Raw genomic sequence first — 27,311 nt, forward strand, 5'->3', positions numbered from 1 at the left:
ATGCAGAGTCCCTCGAGACGAGGGTTTCAAGTGTCGAGGGAGATCTCCTTGTCAGAGGCCAGGCCAGGCTGCGGCCACAAGCTTCCGTCTCGGAGATGGGAAAGCATTCTGGTTCAGTGGTGGGGTAGGTGCATTAAAAGGTGCATTCCCCAATGCTAAGGGAAAAGTCATGAGATGCTCGTGACAGCGCAGGCTTTATGACTTGCAGCGTCGCACAAAATAACTAACCTGGCAAGGGCGATAAGAAGATCAATGGCGTAGCTGACCAAGGCCGATCCCGCTGGAGTGGTTCACGAGGACCCTCAAAGTGCCGCTCAGATGACCCAATCGTGGTGGTGGTGTCGACGCCTTCATCAACAACACCTGACAATGAGGGTAATCCGTACGGTGCGGCTCGCCTCGCGCGGCTCAATGGGATTATCTCCTTGTTTGCAACGGAGTGGACTGTATCGGAGTAATTCGCACCGTCCGCTGCTGCGTAATAGGCCCTAGCCTGCGGCAACGTGAACAGGAAGAGGTTGGCGGCCGTCGCTGAGCCCTTCACGAACGAACTGCCCTGACTCGGCTCATCCTCCCGCGCTTTTCGCTACACCACGGCGGGACCGCGACCCCTCGCTGGCTGGCCTCAAAATCGATTATTTCGCCCCTCGTTGTCCCTTGGTCCCTAGGCTCGCCGCTACCATACATAGCACACAGTCACCACCCCGCGCGCGGGGGCTTCGTGCGACCCGTGCTTCCCTTCAAGTTTCCACCTCCACGTCCGACTCCACATGCGATCGGTTATGTCTCAACCAGATCAGGACCCTCAGTGGTCGCAGTCGCAGCATTTCGAGAGCATGGACTTGCCTGCCCAGGAATTCGTCGACAATCTGCTGGACTTTGACCACATCGACTTCGACCTCCCCATCGACTTCTCGGGCCACAGTTCCGCGCCGAACGACCACCAGCTCTCTGCCCTCGCCGACTCGTTGAGCTCGCAACACCTCCCCTCCTCCGGCGTCGTACAACCTCAGCAGCATGATGACCTGTCAAATGACCGCCACCAACAGTCGAACAATGACTTTTTCGACTTTACCTTCCAGCCGCCTTATGAGCAGGCGAACCATCAGCAGCCCAACTTCCACCTGCCCCAGGACCACCCAATGCATTCGCACGGGGCTGTTCCACCCACGCCGAATAGCGTAGAGATGCACGGAGGCGCCGCGCGCTATATGCATCATATGGATCCCCAGAGCCGGGCGATATTGGAGCAGCGCTTCCAGCCGAGGAAAGAAGACATGGTATGTCGCCACGGGAAAGCGACTTGAGACTCTGCTAACGCCCTCAAGGCAAGCTTCACGCCTCTTGTCTCTCCCGCCGTGACTCCCCATGAGCCGCATTTTCAATTCCCACCAGAGTACACCGTTCCCGGCGCCTATTTTAGTCCTCTCACGTCACCTGCGCTGAAGGCCCAGAATCAGAACCATCGAGGTTCTTTTATATCGCATCCCCATACTGCGGACACTTCTATAACAACGTCTCCGATAGATTTGGACATGGATATGCTTGAAGAGGCGGCGATACCGCAGGAGCACCAGCCCAAGGCAAGAAAGAAGACTACAACCACGCCGCGCTTGTCTGCATCCTCGGGACGGGTGCGGCAGTCGCCGATTGTCAAGGCGCAACACAAGCGGAAAAGCACATTGTCATCTACCCTCCAGGCTAAAGAAGTAAATGCGCTGTTGGAAGAGTCTCAAAAACTTGGACCAAGATCTACGCACTCGTCGATGAGCTTAAACGTATCCCGCAGTCGGGACGCCTCAGAAGGCGAATCAATATCTCCTGAACCTCTCTCAGAATCGCTCATGGGCCCCCCGCCTCGACCAGGGTCAGTCACTACTTCGCCTTCAATCCTCGCCCAAGGCAGCAGGCCCGGGTCTGTGTCCAGCTCTGAGGGTCCGGGTGTATGTCCAGCAACACCCGCGTCATTGATGGGAATCCAGCCTTTGCCGAAGACAGCCCCTCAGCCAGGTTCCCAATCGGGTACACCGTCATTCGTACCGCAAAATGGCACGCAGCCCGTGCTGGATGATTTGACACTGCCTGAAGCCGCTACAGACGAGCCGGTACGGCCTAGTATGTCGCGTTTGGATACCGCCTTCCAAGATGACCAGTCTACGCCTCGGATGCATGCTCGCAAAACACCCAAGCTGGGACCACTCAGCACCCCGTCAGGTCCACTGTCATCGTCCGCAATGAACAGCCCCGCAATAAGTGCTGTGGCTTCGCCAGTGTCGGGAGCGGTGAACGCCAAGAAACCTCAATCTGGACGCGGGAAACAGAAGAGAGGGAGTGTAAGCTCGACGATGGTTAGTCCTGCTTTGCGGCCGAGAATTAGCCCAAGCATCAAACCTCTGCTTCCTCAGGGTGGTACGTATTCCCCTGCAATCGCAAAAATTATACAGGTCACTGACATCGTTACAGCAAGCATGAGTGAAGATACTCAAGCCATGCTTCTCGCAACCAAATCCAACTACCAAAACATCCTCGAGGGCACCCATCTCCCTGGTGTCTCGTACCCAGAGGCCCTTTCTACGAACCTCACATCCAAGCGCACTTCTCATAAGATTGCCGAACAGGGCCGTCGTAACCGCATTAACCTGGCGCTCCAGGAGCTACAGTCTATGATCCCAAGTCCAGCGCTGTCGCCCAAAGACGCTGGCGCCAATCCAGCTGTGACGAATGGAGGCGGTACTGCCGAAGAAAAGGAGAAGGAGAAGGAAAGGCAAAACAACAGCAAGGCAAGCACGGTGGAGAATGCGATTGAGTATATCAAGCTTTTGAAAAAGAAGGACGAAGAGAGAGATCGCAAGATGTTAGAGCAGCGAGAGGAGATTGAGGCGCTGAGGAAGAAACTAGAGACCAGCGCGGGGGTTGCGAATCCCGTCACAGAAGAAGCGGCGGTTAACGGGGAGCCTGCAAAGGACAAGGCGTAGGAGAAGCATCAAATGGAAGGAGCCGAGCATCGAGCTGGTAGCAGCTTAGGAGTTTGGGAGGTATGCGTTGTGATAGATACCCATATCCATGAGCTGGTCAAGTTGCAGGGTGGCTAGCGATTTGATTGTATGGGCGCAGGGCGTACTTCATGATTCATTGTTGTTACATCGGGGCGATGTAATGATTGCATTTTTCGGATTCTGGATTAGATGATTTAGCTATGATAGAAGACCCGGCCGGCCAGATCCGTTGCTCCGAGGATCGACTTATTGCTGGTATATAACTCTTGTAATTGACAATAGAGGTATACATTCTAGATGTTGGGTGTGTATATGTAGAAGCATACGTATAGGAGTATTGCGAGAAGTAAAGTGCCCGATGATGATGCCTGAGGCAGATAGCCGAGGCGGCGGCGGCGGCGCATCCATCTCCATGATCTATGACGCCAATGCGGCTCTAGGCCAATAACAATATCAGCAACAACCTACCTACCGCATTACCATGCCTCCCTTAAGCAGCCATGCCATTAATGCGCATTCCGTACACTGACCCGCTCCCAGCACCTCGCATCCTCCCACGCAGCGCGTCGAGCGTCTCGGGGGCCATCACAGCACTGACGACGTTCCTGACCGCGGCGCCACCAGCCCACCTGGCCAGCACAAGCGCGGCGTCGGCTTCTTCACAGTCACAGCCGCCCCATGGCAAGACGCTGCTGCTGACAGGCGCGGGGATCTCTGTCGCTAGTGGGTTGGCAGACTATAGGGGCACCAACGGCACGTATACGCTCAATAAGTCGTACAAGCCCATCTACTTCAGCGAGTTTGTCGCTAGGCATGAGTCCCGTAAGCGCTACTGGGCGCGCAGTTTTCTGGGCTGGACGAATCTTGAGAAGGCTCGCCCGAATGCTGCGCATTGGGCTGTGAGGGATCTCGGGGAGCTGGGGCTGGTCGGCAGGGTGATTACGCAGAGTACGTGCATCTAGAGGATGACCCAAGACGAAGTGCACACTAACAGGAGTCTCACAGACGTCGACTCCTTCCACCTAACCGCGCACCCCTCGCTCCCAACCACCGAGCTGCACGGCTACCTGCGCGCCCTCGTCTGCCTAACCTGCCGCCACCAGTACCCGCGCGCAGAGTTCCAAGCGCGCCTCGCCGCGCTCAACCCCGCATGGGCGGGGTTCCTGGCCGAAATGCTTGCGGCCGGCGCGCTGAGCACGGAGAACCCGGCCGCGCGGCGCGCAAAGGGCTTGCGCACGAACCCCGACGGCGACGTCGACGTCCCCGGCGTCGACTACGCCAGCTTCCGCTACCCGGCCTGCCCCGTCTGCCTCGCGCGCAGCAACATGGACCGCGACCGCGGCGGGCTGCGCGTCGTCGTGGACAGCGACGGCGCGTGGTGCACGGCGTCGAATGGCGGGGTGCTGAAGCCCGCGGTGGTGATGTTTGGGGAGTCGATTCCTGCAGCGACGAAGGACGCGGCGGACGCGGCGGTCGATGACGCGGGCCGCTTGCTTGTGGTCGGCAGCAGTCTGGCGACGTACTCGGCTTGGCGGCTGGTGAAGCGCGCGAGGGAGCGCGGCGTCCCCGTCGGCATTCTTAATGTTGGCGGGGTGAGGGGCGAGGAGGCGTTTTTTGCGGACGTGGATGGCGGGGAGGAGGGTGCGGCGCGCGCGGTTAGGGCCGCGGAGGACGCGACCCTCGTGCTGCCTGGGGTTGTGGAGAGGGTGAGGGCATTGAGGGGGATGGGTGAGAGCTTGCGTCATGCGGATGGGGTGAGGGCTGGTGTGGGCGGGTGAGGTGGGATGGCTGTGTGAAGTTGGGAAGGTGTATGAGGTTGAGGAAGGCGTTATGCGGTTGCTGGTGCGTCGGATCAGTCAGTACGCCACATACTGCTCCGTCACCGCCAGGCATGATGGGGTCGCGATCACATCTCGAGACTTGTCCCTGAGAGGTAGACTACCTAGACATCTGAAGATCTTGATCAGAGACGGGAGAGACATCTTACATACATCGCAAGCAGCGTTCTGGTTCCAGAGACATGTCTCCCGCACCCTTCACTCTTGTCCACGACACCATGACAGGAATAAGGCGTGATGTAATGTAGGCTTAGGAGTAGGCAACAAAAAGACCTGGCGCCCTCACACGCGCGAGCGGTGATTCAGGTGGTACAGTACACGAGAAATGCGGTCACTGATAGACCCTAATTCTAATATCGCTTCCTGTGTGACGTCCTGGCGACAATAGACAATAGACAATAGAAGGCCAAGCGGACGGCGAGACTTGGTCTTCGATTTTGGTAAAGGGTTGGGAGGCTATGTAACTGGTTTTCTGCAGCTTGCTTGTGTGAGTAGGCGTACGTGTTGGTGGAGGGGTGAGGTGGTGGAAGTGCTGATGAGGGGGTGTGTGTTATGGCTTGCGTTTTGGTTTGCTTCTTTGTTCTTTTTGTGTTCTTTTGCTTCTTATTTTCCTTCTTCTTCTTTTCTTACTGTAGAGATGGTGCCATGGCGTAGTTGTGTGGCTATGGAGGAAATTGGTTGGTTTGGATGTATGATGGCTGGTGTTCGTGCTCGTACGCGGCTATGGCTGTCGGTCAGTGACTGGTGTTCCAGTGTTCTATGCGATTGGGGGCGTGAGGAGTGTTGGATGGAGTTAAAAGCGATATTGAAGTGTTGTGAGTGAGTTTGTAATCGGACATCTAGTGTAGCATGAACGGGAGTAAGTACTTACGCTTGGTGTGTTGATTTTTGATAGTAACTTAGGGCAGTAAGAAAATGTTCGAGAATATGAGGGTAGAAAATTCAAGTTACTGCCCCGTTTACTATAATCTACTATATAGCCTGCTAACATTCTAAAGGGCTTGAAACTGGGAGCGCTAATACTTATTAGCTAATATACTATAAGGGGACAGAGAGTCGCGCCTTACAACCTATATCCGTATATAAAACCACCTCCGCTCTCTTCACGCCATAGCCGACGGGTACATTCGGTTAGAAACCATTGCTCCGTGGCACACGACGTTGCTTGCCTGGTTCCACTGGGTAGGTATCGTATGGTACTGATTCCGCGTGCTACCTAATTCATTTCCTAACTACGCAAGCTACTGCCGACTTACTTTCAGCCCCATCCAGTCTTGCGCCATCACTTAGCATCACTGGCCCATAATACCAAGCACCACCTCCACGGCATCTATATGTTGACCATTTCAGAAGAGGAATGCGGAAGGAGGCCAGCATCTGCTAAAGTAGTTCTAGCATGTTTGAAAAGAGTGATGTGAGTGAAAACTTGCGGGATAGAATTGGAGTAGTTTATGTCTTCAGGGACCGGAACCGATTAGCGCATAACTGTCTTGATTAACTTCAGAATAACGGGGTAATAGTCGAGCTTGGTAGGTGGTTCCTTTGATGCTTAGTGGGGTTGCTTACCTACCTAGGCACCGTTATATAGGGATCCAGCCTCCGTTGATTTCAGGCGGGCAGATGTAAAGATACTGTGTTAGCTACGGAGGACTTCTTCGTGACTCTAGGTAAGAGGCTTATCATATCCCTAAGTAGAGAGAAGCGTGCTGTCTTCCCACGGCACATACGCAAGGGAATTGAGAGTAGTATATTTAAATAACCCCATTAATACTGTATATTCCCCTATGCTACGCTTACTATTACTTCCCTCTAACATTATAATATACTTTATCCGCACCCCGCTATCTAGCCAACCCAACCAGTCTCCCCCGAATTGCCTAAAACCCAAATCAATCCCGAACCCCCAACCCCAACAATCCAGCAAAACAAAAAGTCAAGCCCTTTCAGGCCCTATAAACCCCCAATACCGAGTTTCCTCAGCTTATAACAACAACGCGATGATTCGAACACTAAAACCCCAAGCTATGACACCCAGAGCTTAGGTTACCTTAGTACGTTTACGAATAGCTACTAAACCACTTAACGCAGCAACTCGTTCTTGCTGAGTGGACTGCTGGTAGGGGTTATAAGGGTACCTGCCTACCTAGCTTCCTTAGTAGAGGGATGGTTAAATAGACTAATGTATCGTAGGTACTACTATTATTTACTCTTACGAGATGTTGTCTCGTTGTCGTCGTCTGCACCACAACCTCCCAACTCCCAATTTCATTCAAACAATCAATTGCAAGTACCAATTCAATCCAACCCCATCCAGGCACCACACTCCCCCATCTAAGCAAGCCAAGTACGCATACAACCACCAGCCAACCCATCCATCCAATCCATCCATCCAATCCAGTCGAACCAACCAGTCTACCCATTCTTTCCCAACCATTCATCCAAACAACCACCCAGCCAGTCAGCCAGCTTTCGCCGTCTATGCCCTATTACCGCATCCCATACTACACCCCACCCAGCCGCACTTCTTGCCCTGCGTCTAGACGTCCGTGTGCCAGTGTGTGTGTGCCAATGTGTGTGCCAGTGAGCCAGGGTGCCAGAGCCAGATCCAAAACAGCAGCAGCCCGGTCCAGTACAGACAGCAGTCCACTCCAGCCCAGCTCAACAGTCCAACAGTCCAACAGTCCAACAAGTCCAGAAAAGCCACTTCACCACTCCCTCTCCCACTCGGGCGGTCTGACTGACCGACCGTGTGAGAGTGCGTTTACGTATGAGTCCTGACCGCAGCCGCAGCCGTCCGTTCCGTACCAGTGAGAACAAGTGCGCGGAGCGAGAAGAAGCCGTCCATTGCTGTCTGATGTCTGTCGCGAGCGTGCGTGTGTCCGTCCAATTGAGGTAGGTATTTTCGTTTCTTTCTGCTGCTTTCATTCTTTTCATTCTTTTCATCTTTTCCCACCACTCACTCGTAGCTCGCCACTCGCAGCTCGTTCCTCGCCGCTTCAGTCCTCGGCGACCAGGCCACACCCACATAGGTACGCGCAAAACAACCAAACCAAACCACGCCAAGCCAAGCCAAGCCAATTAATCATACCAGGCCGCCATAGTCCTGCCTCCTTACACCCCCTTCTTCACATCCACACCCACACACACACATACACACTAAGCGGCGACCTCCTCGCCCCCAACCGCAACCAGCCGCTGCCGCCAGCCAGCGCAGACCTCCTCGAACCCGCCGACGACATCACTGCAAGCCTTTGCGGCCTCGCGGCCCTCGAGGCGCTGCTGCCAGCCGCCGCGCTCAATCCACCTCACGCCCTCCTCGCGGAGCTCGCTCTCGCGGCGCCATTCGCCCAGCGCCTCGCGCACGACCTTCAGCCGCCGCTGCGCCACGTTCGACGTCTGGCGGCCCATGTGCAGCGAGTCGGCCAGGTACGACAGCGACTGCAGCAGGTCGTGCGTCTGGTGCGTCAGCGTCGCGAGGGCGTGCAGGGGCGTTGGCGGCGCCGTCGGCAGGTGCGTCAGCGTGTCCGTCAGCAGTGGGAGCAGTGTGTCGATGTCCTCGGGGCTGGGCGGCATGCTGAGCGGCGAGAGCAAGCTCGACGTCAGGCTCGTCAGCAGCCGTGTTTGGTGCGTCAGGTGCGTCGTCAGTGCCGTGTGGGCCGTGATGAGACTGTGTGTAGGACCAAACGTTAGCTGCTGCGTCTTCCCTCTTTGTGCTTGTGCTTGTGTCTCGCTGCAATGCCTGTTCTCGGCAGAATTGGGGGTTCAACGTACCGCGTCGCGCCGCTCTCGACGCCCGCCTGGCTCCCCAAGTCCTTCAGCTGCTCCGTCAGCCGCATGACGACAGCGTCATTGGCGCTGCCGTTCTCCTCCATGCCTCTCCGTGCCAGGCTCTCCACCTCAGCCATGCGCTTCTCCAGGCCCGGACTGATGCCCTCGCTGTCAAAGTCGCTGTCGTCGCCGTAGTCGCTGCCGTCGTACTTTGACTGATTCCGGCGGTGGTGCTTGCGCGCCCGCGACGGCGGGCTCAGCGTGCTCGTCGACTTGGGCGACATGAGCAGGCTGCCGCGCGGCGTGGCCGCCGTGTCCGGACTCGACACGTGCTCGCCGTGACTGCCTTGTGCGTTTGCATTCGTGTTTGCGTGCGTCGGGTCGGCCAGGTCGGCGTCGGTGATGATCTCGTCGCCCTCGTCGCCCTCGTACTCGTACTCATCCTCGTCGGCGTCGGCCAGCTCATCGGCCAGGTTGCCCAGCTCGTTGCCCGCGTTCCCGCCGCCGCCGCCGGCGAAGCTGTGGTCGCCGTGCTCGTCGGGGTATTCGTTGACGCTCGAGGCGTAGCCGTGCGAGGATCGCGGAGTCTCGGGGCGGATTGCGGCGGAGGAGGCGCGGGGGCGGCCGGGCGATGCTGGGGAATCGAGGTTTGACATTGTGGGATTGTGGTGGGCCAGTCGCTGTCGATTGGGGGAGGGGACTGGTGATGGTGGAGGGTAAGGTGGTGGTAAGGTAAGGTAGAGTGGGCGGTGAAGGGAGAGATGTCGTGGTTGTCGGGTGGTGCTGTCGTGTGTTTGTTGTAAAAAGGTCTCAGGCACACACAAACAGCACTAGTGAGGCGCAGGAGACAGCGATGAGCGGTGTCCGAGCGTGGTGTTCACAAGCTGCTGCGTTTCAGGCGGGCGCCGTGAACTGAAGTCTCGACTGAGCGTCAGCCCAGGGTTGTTTTTATTGTTCCCTCCTGAATCGCTGCTCATGATGCGCACTCGCTGCAGGGAAGCTCCCTGCTTCTCTCCCAGACCCTCGCCCGACACACGTACCCGCCCCCCTCACCGCTCCCGCCCTGCGCTACCCAGCTACGCTACTGGCTGGGCCTGCCTACTCTTCACCTTCTCCGATACGGATTATACCCCTCATATACCACCCGTCTTATCTCTATCCCCTTTCTCCAGTTTCAACCGCGCAAATCCATTTCTGCCTACTACATAGATACATAGCACTCTCCGGCCTATGCCGGTACATACACGTGCATTGCATCGCCTCGCATCGCATCGTCTCGCAACATTCAAAGTCCAGATTAACCACAAGCACGCGAAGTCCACTCGAAACGCCCCATCCACTCACAACTGGCCCGCACCCCCCAATTTGAACCCGACCATCGTCTCGACGCGTCTACGCCGGCTGGTACTTGCGCAGCTGCCATGTCGTTAGCAACCCGTCCCAAAATAGAAGCACATATACCATCACTTACATCCAGCGTCAACGTGCGGCTCGAGTTGGCCGACTGGTCGCGCATGACGCCCACCAGCGACTCGCTCTCTTGGAAGAAGCCGTGCTTGAGCGAAATGACAATAAACTGCATGCCGGGTCCTGCGTGGTCCTTGACGTAGTTGGCCACGCGCGTCACGTTCGCGTTGTCCAGCGCCGCGTCAACCTCGTCCAGCACGAAGAATGGCGACGGCTGGAACGAGTGGATCGAAAACAGCAGCGCGAGCGCCGCAATCGTCTTCTCGCCTCCACTGAGGTGCTCCATGTCGCGGAACCGCTTGAGCGGTGGCATCGCGTGGTATTTGATACCTGCAAGGTACGGCTCGTCGTTATCTTCCGTGTCGAGGTACGCTTGACCTCCCAGGGGGCTCGTGCTGCTGCGCGTCAAATCCTTGTATACGTGCGCGATCTGATCCGATATGTGACTGAACGCCTTGTTGAAGAGTTCCAGCCGCTTCTCCTTGACCTCCTCAAAGTCGTCGCGCGCCCGTTTGGCCCCGCGGCGTGCCGTTTCGAAATCTTTTTCGGTCGTCTTGAGACGCGACTCGACGCCCTCAAGGCGCTCGATGGCACGCATGTTCGGCGCCATTTTATCAAGCTCAGAACTCAGGGCATGGATCTTTTCCTGGAGGTGCTCCTCGATTTTGCTGGACTCGCTCTGGATGTCGTTAGTTTTGGGAAAAATGACGAGAGCAAACAACACTTACCTCCTTCAGGTCATCATCCAGCTCATCAAAGTCAACGTTGATGCCGTAGTCTTGCGCTTGCGCTCCCATCAACTGAGTCGCATCGTTGTCTTCGCCGTCGATGTCCATTGCCTCTGGATCACCATTGAGCATTGTATCCAATGGCAACGAGTCCAAGTTGTTGCTCTGCGCGGTAAGGGGGACCTTGACTTCGTCAATCTTGCACTTTCTGAGCAGAGCATAGCGACCCGCGCCGTTACGCTGGACTTCCGCCTCCAAACCAGCAACGGTCTTGAGCGTGCCCTCGACGTTCCTGTTACGTTTTTGCAGCTCGCGCCGTTGTTCCGTAACCCTCTCAGCGCGTTGGTTGTAGGACTCGCGATGAGTGCTGAGTTGCTCCTTCAGCTGCTCAAGCTCGGCCTGAAGCACGTCGATCTGGTTCTGGATCGTTTCTTTTTCGGATTCGAGGGACGAGATGAGAGCCTCGTCGCGTGATTTTTGAACCTCGAGCGACTTGATCCTATCACTAGTCGACTGCAGACGCTGTGTCTCGAAACTCAACTGGTTCTCCAACTTGCTTCGCTGCAAAGTGAATTCGAGCTTCTTTTGCGCTGCCTCCTGTTGCAGAGAGCCCTGCTGAGCTTCGTAAGCGCGAATATTGTCGTAGCCCAGGCGATCACAGAAAGCCGAAAACACCTCGTCTTCAACCTCGCCAACGGAATCTTGGAAGCCTTTGAGGTTCTCCTTGATATTTTGCACACCCTGCGACTGTTCCTGGTACTTGGGCCGTGCCTCGTTGAGCTGCTCGGTAGCAAAGCCGTGCTCTCTTCGCTTGCTCTCGATATTACGGTCTAGCGTCTTGACTTCCTCCCGCATGTAGCTCAAGCGCTGTTCGAGACCAGCCAGCTCGCCCTGCAATGCTTCTTCTTCGGCACCACGACGGTGGCCCTTGGGCATCGCTGCAAGGTCACCGAGAAGCTTGTCTTTGAGTTTGCGGAGATTTTCAATCTCAGTATCCTCCCAGCGCCGGGCATTACGGTCTTGCGGTCCTCTGCCACCCGTCATCAAGCCACCCTTGTGAATGACCGTTCCATCGAGCGTGACGGCCTTCGCATCGACGCCCCTCTGATAGCAGAGGTACTTGGCTACGTCAAGATCGTCGCAAACGATGGAGTTGCCGCACGCATAGGACAACGCCCTCTCCACCGAATTGTCGTACTCGATGGTGTCGATGGCAAGACGCATGCCGCGATGCATACCCTTGAGGTTGGGGTTGATGGCCTTGACTTGAATCGTGTCCAAAGGAATGAATGTGGCTTGACCGGCCCTCTGGTCACGCAGATACTGGATGCAGTCCTTTGCGGTCTTCTCAGTGTCTACAACGATCGAATCGAGGTTGCGACCAAGGACCGTGCTGACAGCCGTCTCAAACTTCTTTTGCTTGGGCTTACAAAGCTCGGGGAGCCTGCCGCGCACTCCTGGGAAGATTCTCTTCATTGCAGCAACAGTTTCCTTGGCACGCAACTCCTTCTCGCTCTCGCGTCGTCCGTTGTCGGCTTCGAGGAGCTTGTTGAGCACATCCTGCAGCTTCTCGTCAAGCTCAGTCTGCATCTGTGCCGTGCGAAGTCGTTCAGAAGTCATGTTGTTGAATTCCTTCTTCTTCGAATCGATATCCTTTTGGGTCTGCTTGATCTGTGCCTTGGTGTTGTCACGACGCTCTCGGAGCTGCTGCATTTCATCTTCGAGCTTTTGGGCCTGCGATTGGGTGATTTCAACCTTGCTTTTGAGGCTGTTGACCGTTTCCTCGTCCGTCTTCAACTGACGGGTGAGATTGTCAATTTTGATCTGATCGGCAGCAGTACGTTTGGTAACCTCGCTGCGCAGTCGACTGTACTCCTGCAAGTCTTCTTCGCTCAATTGGCGTCCTTCTTGCTGCGTCGCCTGGCGGAAATCATCTTCCCACTTCTTTTGCGCTTTCTGCACAGTGCTCAGATCCTTCTTCAGCTGATCGACGTTCTTTGTCTGGCTGTCGCGCTCTTTTGTGATTTCATCGATCCGGTCCTCGTATCTCTTCAAGTTGCGGTTGGAAATGGTGATCTTCTCGTCGATAGGGACCAGGCTGTTCTCCTTTTCTTCGATTTCCCTCTCTTTATCCTTAATGCTCCTCTCGACTCTCGACACGTCACGCCCAACTTTTGCTTGAGAGCGCTTCGCTTCCTCGAGCTTTTGTTCGTACTTTTCGACACCGCGCTTGTGCTCCTTGAGCTCTTCCTGGTGTTTCTGAATTTCCGCGCCGGATTCCTCCATCACGCGCTGAAAGTGAAACAGCTTCCAGAGCACATGCGTAACAATTGCCTGGTCGCGCTCATCCGCCTTCCGGGCGTAGTTTTCGGCCTCTCTCTTTTGTTCCTGATATTGCTTGATTTCAGAGTTGATCGCACGGCGTTGATTGAGCTTGAATCCTTGATCGTCCGCCGCCTTCTCTGCCTCAACCTTAAGCCTCTCATACTCGGCCTTGTACTCCAAGCTACCAGAAATTTGCTCAATGAGCCTCGTGAGATCCTTTGGCGATTGCGATGCGATCGCTTCGACGTCTCCTTGGAAGACCAAAAAGTTGCGCGCTTTGATCAAGATGTTCTCGGCCTCTAACGCTTCGTTGTATTGCTTCGCGTTGACGACGCGGTTGTTAATCCTGTACTCGCTCTGGCCCGCGCTGGTGATGCTTCGTTTCCACTTTTGCTCCTCGCCCGCATCATCTTCGTAGACAGCCATGACCCACGCGGTCTGGGGATCATTGCGCTGGCTGGATCTCTGAGTGGTCTCGTCGTCCGAAACGACCCCGCCGTCAGCCTGGCCATCTGCGCCGTCCTGCTCGGTTGCGGTGCCGTCGGCGTTGATTTTGGATGTTCGAAGGACGCGACCGCGGTAAACTAGGTCGCGCAAATGGCTCGATCGCAAATGTGAGGACTTGATACCCAAGACGAACGAGATTGCGTCCATGCTACATTCGACAGTCAGCCCCGCTCGAGCGCGTCAGCGACAACGACTCACGAATTGGATTTGCCGGAGCCATTAGGACCGATGATGGAGGTGAAGTGAGAGTCGCCGAACAGCAGGACATGATGCCCTCTGTATGACTTGAAGTCTAGCAGCCGTCAGTGACGCGCTCCTTGTGCAGTTGGGAAAATGCGGAGAAAAGCGCACTGAAGAGCTCGAGGCGGATGAGCTTGCCCATGGTGACGAAGAATTGGGAGGGTTCAGCGCGGGGGCGCGCAAGTGCGCGTGGTCGGTGGATTGGGACTGGGGTGTCTGCGTCGTTCCTTCTCAAACACGACGCGTCGATGAACGCGACTTCCAGGCTGGGCCTTTGCGACGCCCGCCGCGCCAAGCCTTCTCACCGCCTTACACATACGGCCTCAGGTATGATTTCATCCCGTGTTTAGCAGGCATTTGCTGGCGACCCCAATCACATTCGCTGTACAGCCACGTTTTCAACAACAACTTCGCACCGCGTCAAGCAGAACCACCCGACCCAAGCACGCAAACGTCTCCCCGCGCACATGATGCGATAAGCTAGGAGTCATTCGCCGGTATGTCCCGGAGGTCCCTGAGGGAATATATTGAAGCTTCGGTGCTCTGGTGGACCTTGTTGCATCAGGTTAACTGACAAGCACAACCATGACTAGGATAGATCAGACGTCAAACTTCCATCAACCTCTTCCTCACCAAAAACCTCCACCTAGCCTACAAATCGTCGAAGAAGGGCTTACCATGTCGGAGCCCGTCCACATACCAAACTCCAAGTCGGAGCCCGCCCTGGGCACAGCCTCAGGGGCCTCGGAAACCCCGCTGGCAGGAGACTCTACACATGCAAACTCAGCTCTTCAAGACGTCGAGGGACACCACTCGTCATCTGGGTCGCCTGGCCTGACCCGCAATGGATCATTCTCAACGAGCAGCAAGTACGATGACGACGACGATGACGATGAGGCCTTCCCTCCTCTCGAGCGTCTGTCTATCTTTGACATGATAGAAAACCTCGCTCTCCCTCAAAGATTCGAGAAATTCCAGCAGACCATCGCAACCCAACGGGATAAGTTGCAACGACAGCAGGAGAGGTTGAAGTCGCAAGGCTTGACGGCCAAGGACAAGGTCATCGACGAATGGAGGAGGCGTTTGCCCCCTACAGCTGACGAGCAGTTGGACAAATACAGGAAGCGAATGCGCGAGTCTGTGGATCGCCTGGGCAAGAGATGGAATGAAAACAAGGCCGTCACTGCCCGCGAGAAGGTCGCGTTCATCGCAGGTGTCTTGAACATCTTCATCAGCGGCTACCTTATTGGCGCGCAGCCGGAGTGGTTTCATATCTGGTACACGGTGCAGCTGCTCTACTTCATGCCCGTGAGGTATTACACGTATCACAAGAAGGGCTACCACTACTTCCTGGCGGACCTGTGTTACTTCACCAATCTGCTAGCTGTTTTGGCCATCTGGGTCTTCCCGAACAGCAAACGGGTGTTCATCAGCACGTACTGTCTGGCTATGGGCAACAATGCTGTGGCGATTGCCATGTGGCGGAATTCGCTGGTGTTCCACTCTCTGGACAAAGTCACCTCGTAAGTACCAGGAGCTTGTTTTGTTTAGCGGAGTCGCTAACCGTGCCTAGACTCTTCATTCACATCATGCCCTGCGCGACACTTCACTGTATGGTCCATCTTGTTGCTCCAGAGATCCAACGGGCACGTTTCCCCGCGCTCTACACCATCATCCATTCCCGGCCCGGCGACCCGGAGCACTACACCCTGCCGCAGATGGTCGTCTGGGCCACCGTCCCTTACGCCATCTGGCAGCTATCGTACCACTTCGGAATCACCGTGCGCCGCCGTGAACAGATCGCAGCCGGACGTCCGACGTCCTTCACCTGGCTGCGAAAGTCATACGCGCCCACGCTTCTCGGAAAAGCAGTGCTCTCGCTGCCAGACAGTCTGCAAGAGCCCGCCTTCATGCTTATCCAGTACTCGTATGCCGTGCTGACCATGGTCCCCTGTCCACTGTGGTTCTGGTACCGCTGGGCCTCAGCCGGCTTCCTCACGACCGTCTTCGTGTGGAGCATCTACAACGGCGCGACGTACTACATTGACGTGTTCGGCAAGCGTTTCCAGAAGGAGCTGGACGCCCTGAAGCGCGATGTTGCGAAGTGGCAGAGCAGTCCGGACTTCCCGAAGACGCCGATGGAGGAGCAGCCGCCGAAGGTGGAGGGTGCGGGCGAGGAAGCGAATGGCTCGGTGAAGCAGGAGAACGGCGAGGTCCCGAACAAGGAGAGTGATGGCGGTATTGAGCAGATTCCGCTGCTGGATAAGCCGGGCACGGCTACTGGTGCGCAGAAGGAGGGAGGGGATGGCGAGTTGAGGGAGCGGAAGTAGGGGCGGGTGTCATGCACACTCATACACATACACACAACAGAGAGAGAGAGAGAGAGAAAGAGAGCTTGCAGTTGGGTTTGAAATCCACCACACGAGCACACGAGAACACGACTTTGCGCAGCAGCAGCAGCAGCATACACAGCTGCCTTTGGGTTCTAAAGTAGCACCACAAATGCTTTGACTCGCCATAAGCATAGCAGATAGGCTCATAAAGAGCCGAGGAGCCGGCAACAAAGCAGGCTAGATAGCAGAAGAGAGCACGGTATTTGGGATTGCGGTTGCTTTGAGCATTCGAATAGGTATTTAGCGGGCGCTAGGTGGTCGGGTCTAGGTAGTATATCGGTCGGTTACTGTGCTGTAGGATGATGCAGCGGCTTTTTGGTGTCTTGTGTCCATAAGGTGTCGTGTGAGCGGTTGTGCCTACCTGTTTGTTTGTGTGCGTGTGCTGGTGTGCGTTCTTTCTGTACATAGATGAGATTTAGGTATGGACCTTACTGCGCGGGCCAGCGACCCAGCGCGGCGGAGAAATTTAGCCACCGCGCTGCGATGACGTCGCGCCGCGTGCCGCGTGCTCCCGACAGTCCGACAGCTTTCTCCATCAGCCCTACGACGCACGTCTACCTACATAACCTTAAACATAGCGAAGAGGTGCATATTGCATATTGTATTCGTACACATCTTGCACACCTAGCGGACAGGACGAGACAGAGAAAGAGAGAGTGTGCTTGTGGGCAAGCTCTGAGATTTGAGACTTGCAGAAAGAGCACGCACGATGGCAACAGAACGCAAGCTCCCGCGCGTCGCGATAACGTACTGCACGCAGTGCAAGTGGATGCTGCGGGCGGGCTATGTATGTTTATTTCGCCCGTCTCTTCCTACCTCAAGTCTTAAGTTACCAAGCGTATTTGATAGGCACTTATCCGTGGAGCAATGCTGATATATATAACCCATGAACAGTTTGGTCAAGAACTGCTCTCTACGTTCGGCACTGCGCTGGGCGAAGTCGCGCTGCAGCCGGCTACTGGGGGGGTTTTTAGGGTCGAGCTGGTACGTTTCTTCTTCTCTATTTCTACTTCGTTCATTTTCCCTTAAATCTTTCTCTTCCTCTACCCTCTATCCTTCTTTCCCATTCTTCCCTCTCCTACTACGTCCTTCTCTTTCGCACTGCTCTCCCGTCACTCCGCCCCCATCTCCCCCATCTCTTGATCAAACACACCCCAACCAACGCACTAATACAACACAACAAAACACAAACACACTAACACCCGCCCCCCACACAGACACACATCCCCGCGAACGTCACGTCCGCGCCCGCCGACGCGTCCACCCAGCCCCAGACGACACTGCTCTGGGACCGCAAGGCCGAGGGCGGCTTTCCTGGTACGTATTCCTGCTTCCTTTCCCCCCTTCTATCCCCCCTCTATACCCCCTTTTGCCCCCTCCTTACACCCCAACCAACCAACCACACAATTTAGCTACACCAGCCACACTAGCCACCACACTAACACCGGCCCACAGAAACCAAACTCCTGAAACAGCGCGTGCGGGACCAGCTCGAGCCGGCGCGGGACCTAGGGCACTCGGATGTAGGCGGGAAGAAAGGGAAGGATGAGCGCGTTGCTGCTAGGGAGGCTGCGGCGGCTGCTGCTGCTGCTGAGGTGGCGAAGAGTGAGGGTGATGGTGGGGAGGAAAAGGGGAAGGGGGGTGAGGAGGGGGAGAAGAAGGAGGAAGTGAAGAGGAATGCGGATGGGAGTGTTTGTGAGGACTGTCGGTAGAGTGTGTGATGGATGTGGTGGGTGTGGTGGTTGGTGGGTACGGTGGCGATGCTACTAGCTGGGTGTTTGGTAGTGAGATGAGGGAATGGAAGCATGGATGGAAGGAAGGAAGGAAGGAATGTCTGTCTATGAAGTCTGTCTATCTACAACCCCAGCACCATATCCTCCAAATCACACAAAGCATACAAACACGAAAAAGGAAAACCCACCTACTCATCCCTCCCCCTCGACAACGCACTGCCCATCTCCGTCTCGCCGACGTCGTTCCTGCCCGTCCCGGCCCTCTCCTCCCTCAGCACGCGCCTTTCCACCTCCTCAAAACCCCTAACAGCAACGCCATACCGTTCCCACACGCCCTTGCGATAGCCCTGCGCAATCTTCTTGACGAAGCCCGCCTCGTCCCAGCGCTTCTCAATCAGCGTCTCGAACGACTCGCCGCCCCGCTCAACCCCCCACACGGCCTTATACGCCGCGCCCAGCGCGCACGCATTGCCCCCGATATCCAGCCTGTAGACGCCCTCGGCACCGCCAAGCACCTGCCCGCACAAGTCGGCGATGGCGGCGTTCTGGCTGCCGCCGCCAACGAGGTAGACGCGGCGCGGCTGTGGTGGCAGCGCCGCGCCGCTGGCTGGGTCCGTCTGCGCGGACACGAGCCCCGCGCTCCGCAGCCGGCAGCTCAGGAACTGGCTCTCGACGATGGCGCGCGCGTCGGCGGGCGCGCCGCCCCACGCCGCCGAGTCCGCCGTTACGGGCTCCAGCGCGTTGGGGAGCGCGGCGTTGGCGTTCAGCGCCGAGTAGTTGAAGCGCCAGTGCCCTGCGCGCAGGTTGGGCACAATTTCTGGGAGCGGGAAGAACAGGCCCAGCTTCATTGGGGCGGTGTCGTCTGCTTGGCCGAGGACGGGCGTTGAGAGTGCGGTCGCGTTGAAGGCGTCCCAGGACTTGCTGTCTGCGCTGTTGGTGGTGGCGTTGAGTGCGTCGCGCACTTTTTCGCGTGCCAGCCCGCCGTTCTTGTAGCACAGCATGAACATGTACAGCCCGGCTGTGGTCGGGTGGTTCATGAAGTGGTATGCGGGGTCCGGCTTGTACTGCGGGGTGCTCATGAGGAAGGTGGTGCTGGTGCCAAGGGAGACGATGGCATCGCCCTCGCGCATAGGTAGCGCGAGCATCGTGCTCGGGTTATCGCCCGTCGAGGGGATCACGGCACATTCCTTGTTGAAGCCGTAGCGCGAGACAAAGTACTGGCTGATGGGGCCGAAGCTGCCGCCCCCGTCCTCTGGCACGTGGCCTAGCTTCTGCTTCAGGTCTGCCATATTGGCCTTTCCGCCCGCGGCCAGCGAGAGCAGCCCTTCGTTCCAGGCGCCTTTGGAAATCTCCCACAGGTCCATGCCGCAGACGTCACTGATGTCGATGGGGGCGACGCGGCCGAGGAAGACGGACGCGAGGAACGAGGACACGAGCGAGATGCGCGACGTGTTTTTGTAGTACTCGGGGTACTTTTGGCGGAACCGCATGATTTGAGGGCCACTGAAACGCTGGGATACGGTCAATCCTCGCTCTTGTGCTCGCAAAGGGAAGAACCTACGTGGTGGGCCTTGCTCCCCGTCACTCTGGCCAGCTCCTCCGGGCCGCCCAGAACCAGATCAAACTCCTCGCACTGCTTCTGGGTGCTGGCGTCTTGCCAATTCGGGCTATATGCATGGCTAAACACGCCCATGCGGACGCACTCTTCGTCATCGCCGCCAGGCCCGCACAGTTGCTCAGACAGGCCTTTCCCGCCCTGCAAGCCGCCCAGGACCTCTTCGGCCTTGGGGCCCCAAAACACCGTCCCGTGCTGCATGCCGGCGCCGGCAACGCCCTTGACGCGGCTGAAGTCGAGGCCGGCCGCTTGCAGCCGCGAGAGTACCAGGTCTAGCGCCTCGAGCCACATGGCCACGGGCGCGAAGATTTCATTTTCGGCATCGTTGCGGAGCACGCCTTTCTTGATGCCGTGATGGGAGAGGTCGGCGTCAAAGTCGACGGTCGCCGAGTGTGCTAGCTTGAGGTCGGATGAGACAACGAGGCCTGTCGTTGTGGTGGTTAGTTGGGGAGGCGGATGGATGGGGATGGAATGGGATTGGGCAAGCGTACATTTACATTGCTGTGTCGAGAGGTCGAAGCCCATGTACAGGTCACCGGTAGCAGCCATGATGGCGGTGGTAGCTCAAATGCAAATGAATTGTGGTGGTAAGTACAAAAAAGTTGCGGGAAGGAAGAGGGGTAGATAAAAGCAGCGAGCTCGAGGCAGAGCAGCGGTCAGGTGCCGGGGAATCGCGAGAGGAGCCGGCGGCGAGGCCACTGAGGACGAAGGGCCATGATTGCTGGAGAAGTGGGGCCACAGTAGCACAGCAGCCAAAGCATCGTGAGTCTCTTGACCGCAGCCTGACGTGTGAGAATGGGAGCTTTGGCCAGACGCGGTGTGGAGCTTTGCGGCGGACGCACCTCAGCCCTGCGACTTTAGCCGCCTCCGCTTTTCCGCCAATCCCACGCCATCTCTTTTACCCGCCGTCTTCTCCTTCGTCCGCCGTCTGTTGTCTGTGGGGACTTCCAGACCGGCCCGCGCAGAATGAAATCGGTCATGGGAAAGACAGGGGGGCACGAAATAGTTTCCGAAGCAGCCGCAAGCAACATCAAATGTCGTCCAATGGGCGCAAACGGAACCATCATGGGACACAGGGTAGCGTTGTGGGGTGAGTAACGTTAAACAATGCAGTAGGTGCTTGAATAAATTCACCAAATGCAATTCACCCAAGTTTACCGGTACGACGACGTTGAGGCTGTTGGGCAGCTAACACGCCAGGTTGCCAACTCCACCAGATCACAACGACGCACAACAAATGCAATCATACAAATAGAGTAACTTAGTCGTTGTTTCTTCCATCAATGCTATCTTTTCTTCTCTCGCTGTTTCCCATCAGCTCATGCTCGCCCTCGTGATCGCGATGTAAACAAAAAAGACAAAAGTGAGCAGAGACCAGCCAGGCAAGCTCTAGACCTCCCGCCCTCCCAAAACTCAAGAAAACTATGTAGCCGCTGCTGTCACATTGCCGTATGTAAACGTGAAAAAAACTGTCCCAAGAGAGATAAGGAAAGAGAAAAACCAGAATCTGACGACAGACCTCCATGCAAGAGAGTTTTCGGTGCCAAAAGGAAAAAGGGGAGAAAAGCAGTCCGTCCGCCCTCGTCCGTCAATCCGATACCAGATCGACCACAACCAGCTTTTCAAGCTCTATGATACAGCCTGTCGGACAAAACTTCATCCCTAGGTATCGGCCGTCGACGTAACCATAACCCAACGCTCATTTCAATGCTCGCTGCATGCCGCGCACATACAACCACATTACTTATCTTGCGACGGCGGCAAAATCGCCTGCATAGTCTCAATGTCCTCGATAACCTCATTGAACGCAGTCGCTACCGCTTTGCAGACGTGGTTCCTGTTCCAGTCGGTCCGGAACTCCCAAATTGCGTCCATAATGGCCGCGTTGATTTGCTCCAGCTGCTCGACGCTCAGCCCCGAGCTCCGCCGCACCAGCTCGGAGTAAAGTATCGCCACGGCCGACTCGTCCAGCATTATTTGCAGCTTCTCCCCTGTCTCCTCTACCGCCCCCTCTGCCGCTGTATTGAGGATGTCGGTTATCGGCGCGGTGTGGTTCTGCTGGTTCGAGGGCGGAATGCCGCCACCGTTACCGCTGCCGCCAAGCGTGTGGGGTTGTTGCTGTTGCTCTGATTGTGAGGGCTGTGAGTTGGTGGGTTGGGATGAGGCAAGGACTTCTGCGGATGAGTTAGCAGGCTTGGTTTTACAGGTGGATTGGGTAGGCATGCCTTGAGTATCCGGCAACTGGGAGCCGCCAGTTTGGGCGGGCCCGGATGCGAAGTCGGGGTGTAGGCCTTGGGTCACGCCATTGGTGGTGCTCTGCGAGTTTTGGAATGGACCCGAAGAGCGGTGCGAACGGTCCGAAGTCTTTTGTCCGGACGTAGTCGTCGAGGCACTGTTTTGGTAGTCTCCGGGCTGCGTGTTTGGTGCCATTTGCATATGAGACGACTTCTGCGAGCGTTGCTGCGTGTCGAGACCGCTCGCAGCTTCTCCTTCGTCGAGCCGGGGCCGCTTGTCGCGATGCTCTTGAGACTCCTGCTCTTGACTGTCGTTCTCATGACTGTCGCCTTCATGCTGGAAAGAATTGGTGATACTTCCCGTTCCGTTGCTCTGGCGCTGAACGGTCGTGTTGTCAGAAGTGGAATATCCATTCGACAAGGAACTTGGTCCAATTCGGCGGACCGGTGTGGAAGGAGGCAGCGGATGAGGTTCAGGCAACTTTTCGCCGAGGGTGATGGGGCCAGAGAGCTCATCAGTCGTGTTGGAAACATCGACAACTTGGTTGCCCGCTTCTTTCTTCTTCTGCTTCTTTTTGACATCCTCCGCCTTGTAAACACCTCTCCAATAATCCCTGTAAGCAACGCCTTCCAGATCAGAGATCAGCTGAGGGTTATTCGTCTTGATCATCTGGATGTCAACTTCAACGTTTGTAAGCATCTCGTTGCCTTTCAGGTGCCTCTCAGTGTCGCCAAACGATTTAGCGTCTCTCACTATAGTCCAAACATCACTTTGGAAGTCGCCCGGCGTTTTGTAAAAGCCATTGGACAAACGGCGCTCGATGTAAGTGATGTCCATGTTATAGAAAAACTTTTGGGAGGCGGTGTCCACAAATCCCTGCCGACCATGTTTGTCCACTGCCCACTCGTACGGCCTCTCTTGCTGTACATCAGACTTGACATAGTTAGGGTCCAGCTCAGCCCAGAGATAAGCTAGTGCTGCTTCATCGACGATACCCGTACGGAACTTTTTGTACTTGAGCTTCAACTGATCCATGATGGGTTGCAAAAGTATCTTCAGGCAGTTCAGCACGTGGCGGTCTGACAACACGTGATTTTGAAGCTCTTCGCGAGTCGGCCGATGTTCCTCTTCCTTGGGCTCCGGTGCTTCTTCCAATTCAGGCAACTGGCGTTTCTTCCTGTTTGGATCGGGGAACTCTGTTGGCGGCTTGCGGATCAAAGCAATAACGTTCTCGAAAAACTCTTTACGTGAGGCTTCGTCCGGACGCTGCACCTTGTAGATGTTCTTTGTGGAATATCCAAACAAATCCCTCAACATGCTGGGATCAAGCTTTTCAGACTCGTGCTCAAGTTCCATCATCCCCAGAACCAGAACAGCATCATTGGCCGGAAGAGCACGGAGTTGACTCTTGAAAAGGCTCATGACTTCGTTGCTGACGGTCTGATACCACACGTTGACGTTGGGGATATAAATAACGGAAGGCTTGTGACGACGCACTTCCTTGAAGAGCTCGACGATAGAGGCTTCCGGGGATTTTGCGGTATCTCCAAGCAGAGTGGGAAGATCAAAAGACTGCACATGCATACCCTCAAACCTGTGGAGAATTGCTGAGCCGAGGTGTTGTTGGCCCATACCTTGCACGCCTTGAATCAAAAGTCTCGGGCGGAAGATCTTGGCGCGGTCAAAATCGCGTTCCATGTTGGCACGCTCGAAAGCAAAAGCGTCATCGCGATCATCGAACTCGGCCTCCTCTAGGGCGGTCAACTTCTTCTTTTGCGGAATTAACCGGTCGATGACATGGGAGATGTTGCCGAGCTGCATTCGAAGAAGAGGCTCGATTGATTTGTGAAGCGGTGCAGGAGCAGCGTTGTTTGAACGCTCGGAGGACGGAACGATTTTGTTGATCGATATCATAAAATCCTTTGCCAAAACCTTTATCTGGGCTGGATCAATGATGAGCTTCTTCGTAGAACCGTATATCTGCGGGTATGTGCCTTGCACCGCGTTGAGAGCCGCTTCCGTACACAAGGCACGCAAGTCAGCACCGCCATAGCCCTTGGTCATGTCGGCGAGCTGATCCTTGAACTCGGGCTGGAGAGGCGGGTTCCAATCCTTGGTATGAATGTCGATGATGGAGCGACGGGCGGCCTGACTAGGCAGCGGGAAGTAGAACTCGCGGTCAAACCTACCAGGGCGACGAAGAGCCGGATCAACGGAGTCGGGGCGATTGGTTGCACCAATAACCACCACCTGACCACGATCATCCATGCCGTCCATAAGAGCCAACAGAGTCGCCACAATGGAAGCGTGAATCTGCTCCTGCTTGCTTGACCGCACAGGAGCAAGACCGTCAATCTCATCGAAGAAGATAATACTTGGCTGGTTCTTCTGGGCATCCTCAAAGAGAAGGCGGAGTTGCCTTTCGGCCTCACCAACCCACTTGCTCAGAGCATCAGCGCCCTTGCGCATGTAGAACGTAACCTTCTTCCCGTTGCTGCTGACGGCGTTCGCTAGAGCACGAGCCAGCAGCGTCTTACCAGTACCGGGAGGACCGTGGAAAAGGACACCGCGTGGCGGTGTCATATGGAACCTCTGGAAAAGTTCTGGATAGAGCAGTGGGAGAGTGACCATTTCTTTGAGCTGATTGATGTGATCATCGAGACCACCAACGCCTTTGAAATTGACACTCTCGTCAACGCCAAGAGGGTTGGAGTCCGACAATGCTCTGTCCTTGTCAAGCTTCCCTAGGTTAGCAGGTCCCCCTCCAAGCCCTTTCTGCTTAGAATCGGCATTATGTGCCAAGGCTGTAGGCTTTTTTCCTGGTGCATTTGGACTGGCCAGGCCAATCACGCCGCCACCGCCAGTCGGCATTTGAATTTCGTCTTCACTGTCGCTTGTATCTGCTCCACCAGCGGCTTCAGGGCCGTTGCTAAGAAACCCGCCAAATGGACCTCCTACCGGAAGCATTCCGCCACGGTAACCGCCTACCATTGTGCGCCTGTTACGTGACGGAGTTGCTGCAGGGGCGGCGTCATCATCGTCGAACTGTATATTGTTCTCTGGACGAAGAAGGCGATAGTCAACTTTTTGGTTTCTTTTGCGGAGCTTCGGTTGATCGTCCTCGTAGACGGCCTTTTCTCTACGAGTGTTGCGGGTCCGGCGGCGTTCTCGGCGATCAAGCTCCAGGTCAGCTGCCTCGTCGGCGAGTTCATCCTGATCTAACTCATCTTCGGATTCAGAGTTATGGCGGCTCCTCTGCGACGATCTAGTTTTACCAGCCAAGCGAGCCGATTGCCTGCGCGAACTGCTATCATCGGTGGAACTCTTTTGGCGCTTACGAGGATGGACATCGGACTCGGCCTCATCCTCTTCCTCTTGCTTGTCATCATCAACAGGCTCAAAGTCGCTGCTTTCATCGACGGCGCGCCGCTTCAAGGCGCCTCTAGTCCGTGGTCGGTCCTCCGTGGTTTCTTCAACTGTATTAATAGTCTACGAGATAATCAGCTTCAGTCACTTAAAAGGGACAATCCAACTCACCCTCACGTTACGACTGCGAGTGACAGGACCTTCATCACTGTCTTCTTCACCCTCAGCATCCTCCTGGGTCGACTCCTGTATGACAGCCTCTTCAGGCTGAGGATCCTCCACCGTTTCGTACTGAATCTCCATGTTGTTGACAGCTTGGCTTGGTTCCACCTGCTTCTCCAGCTCACCTCCGACGTCAGGTTCACCTTCAGCGTCGAGCATCGAGGGCCCCGAGGTTTCTTGCGATGCTTCTATGATGGTACTGGGATGCTTGACGGGTCCTTTGCGGCCTTGGCTCGGATGGAGAGGGCGGTGTTGCGGTGCTTCAGGTTCAGGGCTTCGTGTGCCCGGGCGGACAGTAACGGCGTATTTTCCAGACTCTCCTAGGGCGGCGAGCGGTAATTCGCGATCGTGAGAGATGCGACTACTCCTACGAGTACCCACAAACTCTGGGGTAGTACCTCGACCAAAAGACTTGCTAGCCGCTCGAGTGGACCTCGAGCGGGTGTTTCTGGAAATTGGGACCTTCAGTTTGACGATCAGCGAGGCAGGCTTCTGTTTGCTGCCTCTTTTCGCTCGAGAAGTTGTGGGACGGTCCGATTCTTCTTCGACAATATCCTCCTCGCTCGGTTCCTCGTATTTAATCGGTTTCTTGGCTGCAGACCTGGAGGGGCGACCGGTGCGGTGGTTGACTTCGACTTCTGACTGCTCGCTCGATTCGGAACCGGCAAACGACTCTTCGTCTACGTCGTCGTCGTCGTCGTCGTCGTCCTCCGTATCGACTATATCGTCGTTCGCACCACCGTATCTGTCGCGCTTCTTCTTTGGTTGGCTCTTCTTGTTGGGGGTTTTGGTGGTGCGTGAGCGCCGGGGCGTTTTGGGCTGCTGCGGCGAAGACGCTCCGTAATCGCCGTCGTCTGGATCGGATGCAGTAGGATCTTCGATTTGGAATGGACGTCTACGACTAGCGACCATGGTGCAAGCAATGAGCGGCAAAGGGAGGTGCTAACACTGCATGGCGATCATTGTGTTAGCGGAGAATAGCAAGCAAACAGCAGCGTGGAGGGTTGTTCCCATAACGGGGCTTCGGCGCTTCGCATACCTGGGGCAGCGATGTGGAATGACTCAGGCAGATTATGACTGGGTGGCTGACGCGATGCAGCCAGACGTGAGTGAATGCGACTGATTTGCAGGCGACTCGGGTGACGGTTGGCAACGCAGCGGAGCGCCGACGCGACGCAGAGATTTCGAGGCGACTTTAGGGTGCATGCGACATGAATGAGAAGATTTACAGATGCCTGCCGACAAATCCACAGCGCTGCGATGGGTATCAAAAACCGAGTGGGGGTAGAGAAGGTGGTGTTTTGGTGATCGGGCTTCGTGTTGGAGAGCGCGCAAGTCGCCACGTGATGCCAAGATCAGCATCGGGAACCAATCACGACAACGCAATCCGCGCGCGACACACGCGCTCGCAACGAAGCATCTATAACACGGCATTCAGGAAACGGGAACGACAACACGCCTTTGGGCTGCGGCCGCATGCTGATGCATCGAAATATCAAATCTCACCTCCGCGACTCGTTTTCTCTCATTTTCGAGCGACGCATTCCCCGTCCTGCGACTCTTTCCAGGACCTCAGAGGCCGCTTCCTCGCCCTTCCCAGCTACCCCAGCTACCCGTCGATCAGCTGCAGGAACCGTTGAGGCTTAAAAGCTTAATGCCATTAAGCTCGCTGTCCAGGCGTGCTGTCTTTGTGGGGATGCACGTGCCCTGCCGCCAACGCAACGATCCTTTACAATCCAACGATCGAGTGCTTCACGATATCACTGCAACATATCCCATCCAGGCAATGTCCTTCAGTTTTATTGAACTGGACACCGACTTAGGGGCAAGCTTTGGGTAGTCCTCGCCGCTTCGTACAGTACCCTGCTTCTCAATCCG

At 56.0% G+C, this 27,311-nt stretch overlaps 7 protein-coding genes across 7 annotated transcripts; 4 read left to right on the forward strand and 3 right to left on the reverse strand.

Moving 5' to 3' along the window:
* The first annotated feature begins 392 nt into the window (after window positions 1-392).
* Window positions 393-3,282, forward strand: K452DRAFT_249689 (uncharacterized protein). Its single transcript, XM_033538145.1, has 3 exons — window positions 393-1,280; window positions 1,329-2,409; window positions 2,464-3,282. The coding sequence occupies exons 1-3, from the start codon at window positions 771-773 to the stop codon at window positions 2,973-2,975; spliced, it is 2,103 nt and encodes a 700-aa protein (XP_033397673.1). The 5' UTR covers window positions 393-770; the 3' UTR covers window positions 2,976-3,282.
* Window positions 3,283-3,450: 168 nt separating this feature from the next.
* K452DRAFT_249692 (uncharacterized protein) lies at window positions 3,451-5,129 on the forward strand. Its single transcript, XM_033538146.1, has 2 exons — window positions 3,451-3,944; window positions 4,002-5,129. Exons 1-2 carry the CDS (start codon window positions 3,497-3,499, stop codon window positions 4,772-4,774), a joined length of 1,221 nt encoding a protein of 406 aa, XP_033397674.1. The 5' UTR covers window positions 3,451-3,496; the 3' UTR covers window positions 4,775-5,129.
* A 2,861-nt stretch (window positions 5,130-7,990) lies between these two features.
* K452DRAFT_297992 (uncharacterized protein) lies at window positions 7,991-9,258 on the reverse strand (the record flags this gene model as incomplete). The annotated part of the gene is made up of 2 exons (XM_033542081.1): window positions 7,991-8,501; window positions 8,606-9,258. The coding sequence occupies 2 exons, from the start codon at window positions 9,256-9,258 to the stop codon at window positions 7,991-7,993; spliced, it is 1,164 nt and encodes a 387-aa protein (XP_033397675.1).
* A 5,289-nt stretch (window positions 9,259-14,547) lies between these two features.
* Window positions 14,548-16,199, forward strand: K452DRAFT_326548 (uncharacterized protein; the record flags this gene model as incomplete). The annotated part of the gene is made up of 2 exons (XM_033544850.1): window positions 14,548-15,392; window positions 15,443-16,199. 2 exons carry the CDS (start codon window positions 14,548-14,550, stop codon window positions 16,197-16,199), a joined length of 1,602 nt encoding a protein of 533 aa, XP_033397676.1.
* Window positions 16,200-16,820: 621 nt separating this feature from the next.
* K452DRAFT_24042 (uncharacterized protein) lies at window positions 16,821-18,072 on the forward strand. The gene is made up of 5 exons (XM_033537788.1): window positions 16,821-17,049; window positions 17,157-17,246; window positions 17,480-17,579; window positions 17,718-17,867; window positions 17,918-18,072. Exons 1-5 carry the CDS (start codon window positions 16,972-16,974, stop codon window positions 17,959-17,961), a joined length of 462 nt encoding a protein of 153 aa, XP_033397677.1. The 5' UTR covers window positions 16,821-16,971; the 3' UTR covers window positions 17,962-18,072.
* A 111-nt stretch (window positions 18,073-18,183) lies between these two features.
* On the reverse strand, window positions 18,184-20,159 carry K452DRAFT_318310 (uncharacterized protein; the record flags this gene model as incomplete). Its single annotated transcript, XM_033544145.1, has 3 exons — window positions 18,184-19,506; window positions 19,557-20,035; window positions 20,102-20,159. The coding sequence occupies 3 exons, from the start codon at window positions 20,157-20,159 to the stop codon at window positions 18,184-18,186; spliced, it is 1,860 nt and encodes a 619-aa protein (XP_033397678.1).
* A 710-nt stretch (window positions 20,160-20,869) lies between these two features.
* K452DRAFT_270645 (uncharacterized protein) lies at window positions 20,870-26,703 on the reverse strand. Its single transcript, XM_033539000.1, has 4 exons — window positions 26,473-26,703; window positions 25,383-26,381; window positions 21,836-25,334; window positions 20,870-21,784 (listed from the first exon to the last, which is right to left on the reverse strand). Exons 2-4 carry the CDS (start codon window positions 26,343-26,345, stop codon window positions 21,351-21,353), a joined length of 4,896 nt encoding a protein of 1,631 aa, XP_033397679.1. The 5' UTR covers window positions 26,346-26,381; window positions 26,473-26,703; the 3' UTR covers window positions 20,870-21,350.
* Between the last annotated feature and the right edge of the window lie 608 nt (window positions 26,704-27,311).

This window comes from Aplosporella prunicola (assembly GCF_010093885.1).
Source record: "Aplosporella prunicola CBS 121167 unplaced genomic scaffold K452scaffold_12, whole genome shotgun sequence".
NCBI classification, from domain to species: Eukaryota; Fungi; Ascomycota; class Dothideomycetes; order Botryosphaeriales; family Aplosporellaceae; genus Aplosporella; species Aplosporella prunicola.